This window comes from Diceros bicornis, chromosome 9, assembly GCF_020826845.1.
Source record: "Diceros bicornis minor isolate mBicDic1 chromosome 9, mDicBic1.mat.cur, whole genome shotgun sequence".
NCBI classification, from domain to species: domain Eukaryota; kingdom Metazoa; phylum Chordata; class Mammalia; order Perissodactyla; family Rhinocerotidae; genus Diceros; species Diceros bicornis.
In genome coordinates, this window is record NC_080748.1 from 31086707 (window position 1) to 31100886 (window position 14180).

General features: G+C 45.8%; 1 protein-coding gene across 1 annotated transcript in view; it reads right to left on the bottom strand.

The window, feature by feature from the left end:
- Positions 1-337: 337 nt before the first annotated feature.
- The window catches only part of CBY2 (chibby family member 2), a 54727-nt gene continuing 40884 nt past the window's right edge, over positions 338-14180 (bottom strand). The window contains exon 2 of the mRNA XM_058548195.1: positions 338-2173. Within this exon, the coding sequence (XP_058404178.1) occupies positions 959-2173 (1215 nt within the window). The 3' untranslated portion in view covers positions 338-958. The remainder of the gene's footprint in view (positions 2174-14180) is intronic.

Below are 14180 nucleotides of genomic sequence, written 5' to 3' on the forward strand. Positions count from 1 at the left end.
CATGCCACAGCCTCAGAAATTGAAGAAGATGGGAGAGCAAGAAAGATGGGAGAAAGAGAGGAGGAGGAGAAAAAGGAAAAAAAATAGGGAAGAAATGAAAGAGAAAAAGCAGACAATAATGAAGAAAGAGACTGGGGAAAAAACAGCAGAAAAAGAAGCCAGTTTCATAATTGCCAAAACTTGAGACGTTCTTCAGTAGGTGACAGATAAACTGTGGCACAACCAGACAATGGACTATTGTTCAGCGCTAAAAAGGAAATGACCTATCAAGCCATGAAATGACATAGAGGAACCTTAAATGCATATTGCTAAATGAAAAATGCCAATCTGAAAAGGCTACAGGTGTATGATTCCAACTTTATGACATTTGGAGAAGGCAAAACTATGGAGACTAAAAAGATCAGTGATTGCCAGGGGTTAGGAGGGAGGGAGGAACAGGTGGAGCACAGAGAATTTTTAGGGCAGTGAAAATACTCTGATACTATAATGGTGGATACATGTCATTATACATTTGTCCAAAACCACAGAATGTACACCAAGAGTGACCCCTAATGTAAACTATGGACTTTGCATGATTATCATGTGTCAGTGCAGGGTCATCAGTGGTAACACATGTGCCACTCTGGTGGGGGATGTTGACACTGAGGGAGGCTATGCATATGCGGGGCAGAGGGTCTGTGAGAAATCTCTGTCCCTTCTGCTCAATTTTACTGTGCACCTAAAACTGCTCTAAAAAACAAAAAAGAAAGAAAAAGAAGGCAGAGCAGCAGACCGGTGTTAACTGGCCCCGGGCTCCTCGCGCCTTTATTACCACTTTGAGTTTAGGGAGGCGGATAATTCTGCTCCTCAACAGGCACGAACTGGCGGGCGAAGGCGAGGAAGACGGAAGGCAGGCAGGAGGTTTGCTTGCCGAGCGCTCTGTGCCTGGCGCTCGCCGCCTCCGTGCGCCTTGGCGGCCTCAGATCCTGCTGGGCTTCTTGGGGTCTTTGTTCTTGGCCGGCATGAAGGCGTAGAGCTCCTCGATGAGCATCTCCATGCGGGCGGTGACCTCGGTCACCGTGTCGATGACCAGCTTCTGCTGCAGCTTCAGCTTGTTGTTCTCCCACAGCGCCTTGTTCTCCTCCTGGAAGAGCCTGTGCTCCTCGCGCAGCGCGTGCAGGGCCCTGTTCTCCTCCTGCAGGAGCCGGTTCTCCTCGCGGAGGACCTGCAGGTTCTGGTTCTCCTCCCGCAGGGCCTGCAGCGCCTGGTTCATCTCTCTCAGCAGCTCCAAGCACTGGCTGCCGTCCGGCAGGCCCGGGCCCGCCTTGCCCTCCTCGCCGGAGGACCCCGACAGGCTGTTGACCATCTCGCGCAGGGCGCGGAGCGTCTTGGAGTCCTCCTGCGGCGTGGAGGGCCTCTTGGGCTCCTCGAAGGGGGAGGAGAGGCCTGTGCCCTGGTCCGGCAGCAGCCCGGGGCCATGGGGCTCCTCATGGGGCGAGGGCGCAGGCTTGTTTTCCTCCGCAGGGGCCGCCTTCTCCTCCGTCTGGCCCCAGTAGGCCTTCCTCTGCTCCAGCAGCTGCTGCAGGGCCCGGTTCTCCTCCCTGAGGAGCTGCAGCGTGCTCGTCTCCCTGCTGCGGTGCACTTGCGGCGCCGGGTCCTTCTTCCCCACCTCCAGGGCCAGGCTGTCCCTGTGCAGCAGCGGCGTGGAGGCCCTGCTCTCCTCCCGGCCCAGCGACGCCTTGTGCTCCTCCCAGAAGATCTGCAGGATCTTGTTCTCTTTGCGGAGCGTCCTGTTCTCCTCCCGCAGCGCCTTGTTCTCCTCCCGCAGACACTTGTTCTCCTCCTGCAGCAGGTACTCCTTGGCCAGCCTCTTGTGGTGCAGCTTATGGTGGAACGAGGAGGAGGGGGAGAAGTGCGGCGACTGCAGGCGGCAGTTCTCGTTCACCCACCGCCCGTCCTGGAAGACGAACATCTCATCGCTGAGCTGCACGCGGGGAGGGTTGTAATCCAGCTCCAGGTCCGCCTGGGAGGTGGGGCGCTCCATGGGGTCCAAGGGCACAGACGAGAAGCGATTCAGCGGGTAGGAGTGCTGGCTGACCACCCGGCGGCTCAGCCGGGGCAGAGCGGCCTGCCTGGCGCAGCGCGGGGTGGAGTACAAGTTGTGGAGTCTCAGGAAGGGCTCCGCTGTGCCCCTCTGCGGAGAGAACAGGGAAGCCCAGTTAGTGAAGGAGCTGACACACTCAAGGCTGGCGGACCAGATAAGAGGCCAGGATACCCCACAATAAACCCAGTCTGATAGTCTGGCCTGGCCACAATGGGCTCTTTTGCACTTGGCCTCTTGGGATCCTCACAAGTTGATCCTCAACATTCGCGGCAGTTCTGTCCTATAAAGTCCCCGCGAACACTGAATTAGCAAATACTGTACCATCTCTCCTAGGGGAAATACAGGGTTAGGTTCCTGCAAGCATGTGGTCACGTTTTCGTCAACCAAAGAGTACACAACCTTGTTTTATGTGTGTTTCTGTTGAAAGACACCTTATTTAATACGTATTGTTGATTTATTAGTGTTGAACTTTTGGCCAAATGCACTATAATTCATGCTTGAACAAAGCTTGCTAACACATCTTCTCCAGAAGGCACATCACTGCCTTCTTGTGCTTGGGAAACTAGAAAGCACTTCAGCACTATGCTTGGAGCCATTTTAAACAACGAAATCACCAACGAAAGCACAAAAATGTGAAAAACATGGCACTAAACTGTGAAAAGGACATTATTTTACAGTATGAGAGCTGAAACAAGAAGGCTCCTCAGCTGGGAACGTGTGTGTCAGGTCACTCCAATTTTTCGTCACTCTGAGCATGTCCATGAATGACCACCAAAGTGCCACAAGTATCGATTTTGGAGTTACAAACAAATTTTAGTGAGTAGGCAAATACACAAATATGGAATCTGTGAATAATGAGATCCAAGTATATATTCTGGAGGTTAAAGGCACTGATTTTGGAGTCAACTAAATTTTTGAGTCCTAGCCCCACTATTTTGTCAGTTATAACATGGGTGAGTTATTTGAGCTTCAGTTTCCACATTTTCAAATTGGGATAATTGCATCTACTGCTTTGGCTCATAGAGATATTTTTAGCATTAAAAGAGGTACTAGGCACTAAGCGTGGGCTCTGGCACACTTCTGTCACCCTAGAGGAAGAACAAACACAAGCTACCCCAGCTGCAGATAGGTACCCAAAACTGGCATGGGCAGAGGGGCACCATGAATCGCCCCAACAGCCACCCAAATTACTACAGCAAAACAGAGGTGCTGTTGTTCAGTCCAGCCTTCTCCTTCGCCCCACTCAGGTTCCTCCTCCACTTTTAGCCACTCCTGAGTCTGTCCTGCCAGCAGCACCTTTAACATCTACCAACACAGTGCAAGGCTCAAAGCAGAGTCCAGCTGATAATTTTGGAAAAGAAAGCCACCACCACAGACATGTCACTGAGCAATGAGAGTTCAACATGTGGTAACAAAGATCGCAAAGGACACCAAGGAATTCACAAAGAGGAATTCATGATGGTGGCCATGTGCCTCAAGACCACCACATCAAAAGGGAATGAGAGCCACAGAGCTTAAACCCAGCAAGCCAGTAGCTCTCACACTTCCCAGTACAGAGGAATCATCTGAGCAAGTTTTAAATGCAGATTTCGGAGCCTTCTACTTGTAAGACTGATTCACTCAGTCTGGGGTATGGTCCAGGACTCCGCATTTCTAACCAGCTCCCTTGGGTGATTCTGGCTGCACGTGGTCAGGACTGCTCTAAGCTAGGTAGAAAGTGTAGTTTGCCCAGGTGAGGGTTACACCATGATTAAAAGCCAAGGGGTCAAGACTAGGGGTCACAGGGATTCTTGTCCTGGTTCCATTGCTGATGGGCAGTGTGAAACTGGAGAGCTCTCTCACCCTCTCTGAGACTCAGATTTTTCACTAGTAAAAAAGAGAGAGTCAGACTCCATGATCTTAAAGGCTCCTTCCAACATTGCAAGTCAGTGAAATGTACCTATAAAATGGAAATAATAACATGTTCCCTGCTTAGTTCGCAACACTGTTGAGAGGACTGAATGAGATAATGAATGCAAAAGTGTTTTTAAAACTGCCAAATGCCATAGAAATATAAGGTATTGTTATCAAGAAAAGTAGGTTTCACTAATGGAGGAATTCTGAGATGTATTCAAAGAGTGGTGAACAGGTGGAATACATCCTGAAGAAGAGGCAACAATTGCAGCAATGAATTTAAATAAAAATAAGATCATGACAGCTACTTCTAAATTTACCAAAAGCATTTCATCCAAGTACACTGCAATGCTCTCCAAATATCAATTCCTCATTTTTAAGGTTACTTTCACAATTTTACAGATAGAGAAGACAGAAAACAAGTCAGGTTATCTGCATTATATATATGCGTATATAGAAATATATAATTTGCACGGTGTATAAAGTTGGTTACACTCTTTAAGACCTAAAGAGCTAGATAAATAGAAGGCATAGTTCTATGCCACTAACTTTGCAATAAGCACATGTCATTAACTTTGTAAGGATGTGCTTAATCTTCCAGATAGCGAGGGTGTGAGAGCATTCTTCAATCAGAACCTTATTTACTTTAAATAAATCCAGCCTACATGGTTCTCATATTTCTCCATTGGGAAAGCACTTAGGCTCTTGTGGCTGAACCTGTGATCAGGATGAACCTCACTGTGGATAGCCTAGATGGTTTCCTTGTAAATTTAAGGTCCCTTGATCTGAATTTCTGGAAAGATTAGCCAAGGTCACTAGGGAGTGAATCTTGAGAGATCTTCTCCATCCTCACACTAGAACCTACTCAGGGCTCCATCCCAACAGGATCTCACTCTAGAAGGTATTGCTATGGAAAATGTGGTTTTAGTTAACAGTATGTTGCCCAATCTTGAGAAGGAAAGGGAAGAAGGAAACAAATATTGAGCCCCAGTTTTGCACTAGGCCCTGAGCTGAGCATTCTGTCTACCAAATTCATTCAGTCCTCACAACCGTGATGTAATGAGGTGTTATTATTTTTCCCACTTTACAGATGGAGAAACTAAAACTCAGAGAAGTGAAATAACCAGCACTAGTTCGTTCACCAAGTCACAAACCCAGTTCTGGGTCCCTGAACTTACACATACAAAGCAAATAGATGGGAAGTCGCCGTGGATTTAACAAAGGACTCTCAGTAGTTTGGGGGTCAAGATAGTTTTTCATTAACTTTTTATTATGGAAAATTTCAAACATATACAAAAAGAGAGAGAATAGTCTAATAAATTTCCATGTACCCATCACCCAACTTCAGCAGTTATCAAATCAAGGCCACACTTGTTTCATCTATACCACCATCCAATTCCACAACCACTCCCCAGTCACTGCGTCACTGGGTTATTTTAAAGCCAAGTGTAGACATTGTGTCATTTTATCCATAAATATATCAATGTGTATCTTTTTAACAAAACCACAATACCATTATCATCCCTGTAAAATTTAACAATGATCCCTTAACATCAGCAAATACTGAGTCAGTGTTCAAATTTCCCCAATTGTCTCATTTCTTTGTATATGACTGTTTGGTTTCTCGATCCAACTGAACATCCAAAGAGGAATCACTAATGCTTTATACTTGTTCAGAGTATCCGTAATGGTTTTTAATTCATCTATTCAGTTGCCTTTATTCTATATCCACATCCTGAACTGAGTACCCAAGGAATTTTCCACTATCTCCTCAACAGAAATGCACTAAACAAAACCTTAACATGTGAGTGGCAGATCCCTAACTATGGACAATCTGGGTATTTGGGTCCTTGTCCTTTTGCTTGGCATCAGGTGACCTTGGTCACATCCTCTCACCCTCTGACCTTGGTTTCCACTTCTGTATAATGGAAGGGTCAGTGGCATTATCTCTAACTGCCCTCTTGGTCTAACTTTCTCTGGTTCAATGGATCCATGTTTGTAAATGGGCACCACTATGGCCCCAGCATCCCTATTTTACCAACCTAGCTGGCATCTTGTCCCTCCCTTAAATGGCCAACACTTCCCAAGGAGACCCTGTGCCTTCTCTGTTCCATGCCCACAGCACCTAATCCAGAAAATGTTGATGGACTAATAGGTCCCCTTTACCTTCTTACCCAGGAAACCAAATCCTCCTCTTATAACTGAGTCCTACTATCTTTCTTCCCATCCCCAGACAGGACCAGGAAGGTAGCCAAGACCAGCATTGCTTCATGGCCTAGTTTCTTAGCTAGAACCCTTAAACATTTTTAAAATTTTAATAGTCGTGTATTTCTTTTAATGGGTATTAGAAAAACATACCTATTTTATCAAACCCACAATACTATGGATAGTATTAAGATGAGGCTAAAATAAAGTAGCACCTTTTCTATTTCTGAAAGTGAGAAGATTTAAGGAGAAATACTAAATATACCAGCATTTCAGATACAAGAATCATGATTGAACTTTGGGAAGACATTGAGCCAAGACAAATTCTTTCTCTCCCATGACATTTCTACAATTCCAATCAGACCTAGCTGGACTTAGTCCTCAAAGGAAAGCTCTTTCTTGGCCTTGTGAAAACTCCTCACTCTAATTTATTCCCACCCTGAATGTTCCTGCACCAATTCTTCCTTTACATTTATGTCAATGAATCAGCTAACATTAATTTGGTATCTGTTCTCAGATCCTGCCCTCAGGGAACTTTTAGTCAATTGGAAAAATCAGTGAATAGCACCAATCATTTCTTGGTGCAAATGAGGGAAGTCAAAGTGCAGCAAGCATTAAAGCAGGCAGTAAGGTACAGGTAACAGGAGACTAGACAACATAAAACCTGAAGAGAGTCCTGGCTCTGTACTGCGTGAGTGCATGACCTTTACAAAATCACTTAATTTCTGCGCCTCAGTTTCCATATCTAGAAAATGTGCATGCTAACATGATTTAGAGCTACCCTATATGTTTTTGCAGGTTGTACAATGCCCAGCTCTAGAGGGTGCCAATCACAACTGTCATTGCAGTGCACAACCTGTACAACCATCCACAGAAACCTTACTAACATCGACCCTATTGATTTCGGAGAGTTTGTTGTAGAGTTCAAAAATAAAAGGAGACTATGTGACATTTTCTTTGTTTATAGAGAGCTACAGACATTCAAGAATAGTTACTGTGGATTCAGAAGAGAAGTTGCCCAGCATTTCCTTAGAAGAAGATTGTGTAGAACACGAAAAAGGAATTAACACTTACCGAATGACTATTATGTGATGATATGCTAATTGATTTCTGTGTTCATAGGTAATATCTTACCAAAAAGAACCACAGTGGTTCCACCTAAGATCACATAGCCAGCAAGAAGGCAGAGCAGGGCTTTAAAATCAGGGTCTGACTCCAAACTCCATGCTCATTCTAGCACTTCACAATGCCCAGATATTTTATTTTGCATGCATTGATATTATTACTTTGCAGTGGTTCTCTTATGTTCTCTCCCATCCTCTCCTCAGATGTATAAATTGCAATTCTCTAAGGACAGTGACCTGTCCCTTATTTTTTTGATATCCCTAGTCCTGAGAATTAGAACAGCACACTTCACATACCGTAGAGGCATAATGAGTCCTTGCCAGTAAACTAATCTACCAAAGTTGACTGACAGGTGGGGAGGAGATATCAGGTTGAACTATGTGACTGTTGACATTCTACCATTTTTGACCTACAAAAGTGGCAATTTCATTTGTCTTAATATTTTTAGTATATTTGATAAAGTTATATCTCCATTTCAATTCATATTTTAAAACTGCAGAGCTATTACTGCATCACGTAAAATCTATAACAGTGGGGTTTTCCCCATGTCACCAGTTCCACAATAGTCCATCTGTGTAGCTCTTAAAAGAAGCTGCCCCCTGCACACAAGCATGCTGGTTGTCCATGTCACCATCTTGAATCTATAATCCAATAGGAATAGAGGCCCCAAATTCCCAGTAGCTTTGGGCTCAAAAGTCCCATCTTTGAGTATTCTTGAGAAAGTCACTTAACTTCTCTGAATGTCACCTCTAAAATGAACCTAAACATAGTTGCTCGGCCTACCTCCTGGGCTTGTTGGGAGAGGCCAAGAAAGTGGTAGACAAGCTGTCATGAAGACCAAACAGATAGCCAGTTCTACTGGTAAGGCTTAAACGTTCCTGGCCTAAAGCACTATAACAAATGCTGAATATATTTCTTTACAATAGGGCTTTCCAAAAAGCGAGCACCTGAGCTAAGCAAACACATGAGGTACAGAATCCCAGGCCTCCTCAGCCAATGTTTGAAGCCAGCTCCTTCTCAGTAGGTCTCCTCAGCCAGTGGTATCACTGAGTTGGTTTCATGGGTTAAACTAATCTGTCTTCGATGTCCTTGAGCCCTGACAAGAGGTCTGGGCCTTTCAGGCGAACCCTGAAAGGTTGTCCTAAGCCTGGGAGGTAGAGCCTATGGAAGCATGATCCTAGCCCCTAAAGCATCAAGTTTCCCATGAAGGAGAAGATTGTCTCTTCCCTGATCTGTAGGAAATGCCCTCACATATGGATACAGACCCCGTAGATAGGAGAGGAAAAGGCTGGCTTCCTCATGGAAGAATGGGATATGAAGACAGATGCAGGAGGGGAATACAATTGACCCTGGGGTTCATCAGACCTTTTCGTCAGGCTTTGTTAGGAAGGTGATCAAGGGACTCTGCCCTCAGGAGCAATGTGCTCACAGCTGTGACCTAAGATGTTAGTGCTGGGGATTCAGGAAGGGCCCTGGGCACAGACACTTCCCTCACAGATGCCTGAATCCCACCTATAGATCGGAATCCTTTATTAGCATCAGGCCTGGCCCTCTCCCCAGCATCTCCTTTTTAAATGTAAGTGGTCCTCGAAGGAAGATACTTGAAATCACCAACAACTGCATGCCTTTGTCAGATCACCGGCATATGGCAAGTGGAGAACACAAAGGAAGAGTGGCCAATGGAAAGGAGGCGGGGGGGAAACAAAGGGCAAAGGGGAAGTGATAAGACTAAAGTCTCTTATTGATACTACAGGGTTTCTAAGGAACAGGACTCTCTGAGTGGGACCTTCCGGGGTGGAGTTTCTGGGATTGGTGGCCTCCCATCTAAAGAGTTGGGGTCGGGACTGGACAAGGACTAGCCAGGCTTAGCTGACACACAATGAAGGTCTCTCCACTCCTAGAAAAGTGTGGCAACCACAGACCAGAAGAGACGTCCAAATGCCCCCAGGAGACTCCCAGCCTGTTGACCAAGTTTTTTAAACCCCTACTTTGCCAACATTACTGCAGGTTACAATCAGAGAACATTCCACCATCTGAGGGACTTTTCAGGCCTGTGAAGCTGAGAGGCCCAGGATGCCAAAAGGAAAACCCACATACGCTACTAATTTTCAGACGAGGTGACAAAGCGAAGTCTTATTATCATATTTTTAAATTAACTCAGCTTCCTAGTACCATGATAAAGACAGTGTTGGTTTTAATAAATGCTAACAGGTAAGAGGATAATTCGCAGGTCAATGTGATTGATTTAGATAAAATTATAATGTTAACAGCAGTAAGGATAAAGGTGTCATCATATGTGGTAGTTTTAAGCTAATTGTTTAACACAGAATCTCCTGAAATCTTCCTCCTAAAAGTTATTCAAATTGGCAGAGATACAGGTATTGTCAGCAGATTCCATAGTTTCTGAAGAACAAGCCCAAACAAAGGATACTGAGAAGAGGTCATGGGGAGAGAAGGGGGGCCACTGGAGGGACTGTGGGAGCTCCTTCTGATCTGGTGTAGATCCTTCATTAACCATCAAGCAGTAAACAACGCCTTCATGAGGTTCACAGATAGCGCTCATTGGGGAAACGCGAATGCCTGTGAGAATGGAATCGTTATGTACAAAAGGAACCAGGAGCTCAGCTAGTTTGGGCAGGAAATAATATGCATGGCTTGCAAGTTAATGCGCTGGAGGGAAATAGATCAGAAAACACAAATATTTAATGTGAGAAAGAAAAACTAGAAATCAATAAGACCTGAAAAGACCTAAGGGTGATAAGACATAGTGAATCACAGGTATTTGCAATGTAATTAAGAAGCCCAAACGCCCAGCATGATGGGGAGCTAGGAGGCCAGAGGCACTTTCTGGAGACAGAGCTGCTGCTGCCATTCCCTCCTCAAACAAATGAGCTCAGTCCCAGAATAAAGCAAAGTGTGGCAGATCCATGCAGGGAGGTCGGGCGTAAGCAGTTAAGGTAGTGGGGAGAGGAGGCCCTATCTCCTATAAGCAAGAGAAGAAGCAGAGAGCTAAGATGTTACCTGGCCCAGCAAGGTGGCATATGCCCAGCTTGTGGGGTAGCAGAGAGAGTGAGCATTGACCTGGGTACCTGTCCCTAACTCCAGCTCTGCTATTATTAGTGGGGTTCCCAGGGGTACCCGTATAATCTCTGCCTCACACTTGCATGGCCCAGTGCCCGACACATGACCAAATCAGCGCTCAGTCAATATTTCTTCCTCTCTTTGTTAACCAGTCCACTCCCCTAAGCCGCGTACCATCTCTTTGGGGAGATCTGATGAGCACATGGGTCCCTCTCACAGCCCTGGTGGAGGCACAGTTCAATAATCTAAACTTATAGACACTCTCACCTCTCCCCCAGAGTGCCAGCCTAGAGCATCCTGGCAGGTGTCTGAAACCTGGTGATGACTTGTGCCCCAGTGGCAGGTGTACCCATGAGGCCACATCTGCCCATCAGGGGCACACATGCCCAGGCAGCAGGTCCCCTCATTCCATGCCCTCCAAGACCCCAGCAGCAGCACCAGGGCCTGCAGTACTGGAAGTGGATGGCCCCAGAACAAGCTTGAGCCTTCTTGAACCACTCCCCAGTTGTGTTCACCTTCCCTCTTCCTTTATACTGGGCGATTTCTGGGAGCTGGGCAGGGAGAATTGTGCCAGGGGTAGATGGAAGACTTTTTCCAATTCAAATCCCACCCCCACCCCCACCCCCACCCCCGTGTTGGCACCCTTACTGATGCAAATACTGATTTATGTGGGCTATGAAGGAACCAAAGGTGCAACACTCACCCTCAGGGAAGTAGTGGCCTGTGTATTTCATGTAGAAAGAACTGGACCCAAAACAAGGTTCCTACAGCTATAGGAACCTTGTGGGCAAGTCACCCCGTCTAATGATCAGGGGAAGTTAGCTTACATTCTAAGCTTCATGAGCTGAAACAAATAGAGAAGTGGCTGTTCATTACAAAGTTATAAGGATAATGTGAAAACAAATAGCCAGAATGGTTTTTTGTCCTATATTTTTCCTTCTTGCTGAACATACTTGCCTGGATTGTTACAATTACTTCCACCTACAGAAAGAATGCTGAAGGTTTTCTTTCTAATCTTATTCTTCCTAAAATCCTTAAGAGAGAGATGGCTTTAGAAAAAAATGTATATATCTATATATATAGGATGTCCACTGGTGATCGATCCTGATCCTACACATCCCTGGACAGAGCTTTAAGATAGTTACCTCTGCATTGGATTCCTCCACCCTACATTTCAGCCCCTCTGGTTGCACCGCCATGGTCTTCCAACAGGGCCTTAGGTGACTCTGGGGAAGGAAAGCTTGGTGGCTCATGTGTCAGAGAGAGACCATGAGCCCCAAAGGCCTTTGTGACATAGCAGTGGAAACAATCCAATCAGGAGGACCCCACCAAGGAAACGGCTGCTCAGCAAGAGGAGACCTGAGAATCTCAAGCCTGTCAGGACTCCATCCATTCATTGGCCTCCATTCTGAATCCCTCGTGCCCATCCCTTACACTCTACCCTTGGTATAGAGCAGACTTTCACTCTCTTGACACACCAAATGACCCTGTACCCATTAGTCCACATACTAGGTTTTCTATTCATGGATTCAGTCATATGCATTTGATTCCAGGTCCAGTTGTAATTCTCCCCTAGAAATCCAGAGTGGTTGCACAACAGCAAGCACCAAAAGATCTAATTTGGGGAAGACTGGCTTATTTCAGAATGTCATAGAAACTTCAAGTGTTAGGGCTTGAAGTTCTTACCAGCTGACTAACCCACCCTCCTCAATCGAAGAAGGAGGAACCGAAGACCCAGAGTGGCTAAGTGGCCTCCCCCAGGCACACAGCTGGTTGGCAGCTGACCCACAACTAGAATCTGAGGTCCTGACTACTATGCTCATTCTACAACATCTTGTTTTGAAAGAGGAGGATTATTCGGGCTAAAACTCATGGGGTACATCCTTCCGTGATTATCCCTACCTGGGGTAGAACCACATTGATTGGAATTTCCAGGCTTTCAGATCTGGTATCTCTCTTTCTTGTAAAATCGGGCCTCGAGTGCTGTGGAAAAGAGAAAACAAAAAGATTTCTGCTTCCCAGCCCATCTTTTGGGCCTCATTTGCTCACCTGAAAAATAGAGGGCTTTCTACACGCTTATCCCCTCTTGTCAATTATGTACATTGAGTCTGAAAAAATGTGAAGATGATATCTGATAAGATGCTTTATCAGTCTCTGAACAGACATTAAGACAGGTATTACAGGTGATGTAAAAGCCCTCTGAAAGTCTTTAGAGCAAAGATACCTAAACCTACTACCTTTTCTAAGATGATTCTTTCTATCTCAAGTAAAAAGCCTTACCAACGTTAGGTGCCAGGTATAGGTCCTATGCAAAAGATGATCACCAAAACACTCAGAACATTCCAGAGGTGACATCACAAAACAATATGGCGTTTTTCAGGGCTCATGGTCTCTCTCCGAGCATCTCAGGTGGGAATGAGGCATCTGACAGTCAGGAAGAGCTCACCCTGGTTGTGTCCACACGGCTGATCAGGGTCAGTGTGACACACAATAGCCCAAACACTACCCCCTTGTTTGGTCATCCTAGCTCCCAGTCACATCCCCACTGCCAGGCTGGGCTGAGATCCCTATCCTTTCTCCAGAGGTGGCATCTTCTGCTTGGAATTGTGTCACTCAGGAGGAAAGAAACCCAAACTGAACTCTTTCCAGATCAAGAGAAGAAATGTAGTCTGAGTTGTTTTCTGACATCAACCAGTTCTCCAGTTCTCTGACACCAACTGGATGTCCCACGATTCAATTCAGTTCTGACACAATCTACCTGGAGTTGGTGTCGGGTCCCATAAGTTAAAGGGCTCAGTCCCACAAGACTGCCCCCACTTCAGACACCAGTCACAAGTCCCAAGCCACCAGTACTTCTGACTAACCAGCTATAAACTGGGAGTTCCCAGGACCCCCTCCACAGGTTCAATAATTTGCTAGAATAGCTCATAGAACTCAGGAAAACACTTTACTTACAATTTCAGTTTTATTATTAAAAATACAACTCAGTGGAAGAGATGCTTAGGGGAAGGCATGGAAGAAGAGAGACTTGGAGCTTCCATGCCCTATCAGGGCACGTCACCCCCTCAACATCTCCATATGTTCATCAACCCAGAAGCTCTCCAAACCCTGTTGTTTAGGGGTTTTTATGGAGGTTTCATTACATGGCCATGATCGATTAAATATTGGCCTTTGGTGATTGAAAATTTCCAGCCCACTCCCATCCCCTTCCCAGAGGTGGAGAGGTGGGGGCTGAAAGTTCCAAACATCTAATCATATGATTGATTCCTTTGGCAACCAGCCCCATCCTAATGCTGTCTAGGGGCCCCACCAAGAGTCACCTCATTAGCATAAACTCAGGTGTGTTCCAAAGGGGCTCCTTACAAATAATAAAAGATGCATCTACCATTCAGGAAATTCCAATGGTTTTAGGAGCTCTGTGCCGGGAACTGGGAACAAAGACCAAAAATATATTTTTATTATACCACATGTACAAACTGCATCAAGACCACAATGTTGACCCCTGGGCTTTGTGAAAGAGGCAGCCCAGCCTCCTGGTCTCAATTCTGTCAAATCATTTGCCTCTAGATGCTGTTGGTGGGAGCCCTTTTTATATCTTAAGCCTCTTATTAGGCAGAGAGCTCCAATTCCACATTATTATGCCATATTCAGGGGAAAGGAGTGCTAGGCCAGGGTCAGCAGATCCGAGGACACCATAACTGCCCAAGAGTCTCCTACCCAGGTTACAAGCAAGCGTTACTTTGAGAAAATCCAATATACAATAATCCAAAGATATACATACGAAAAAACCAAG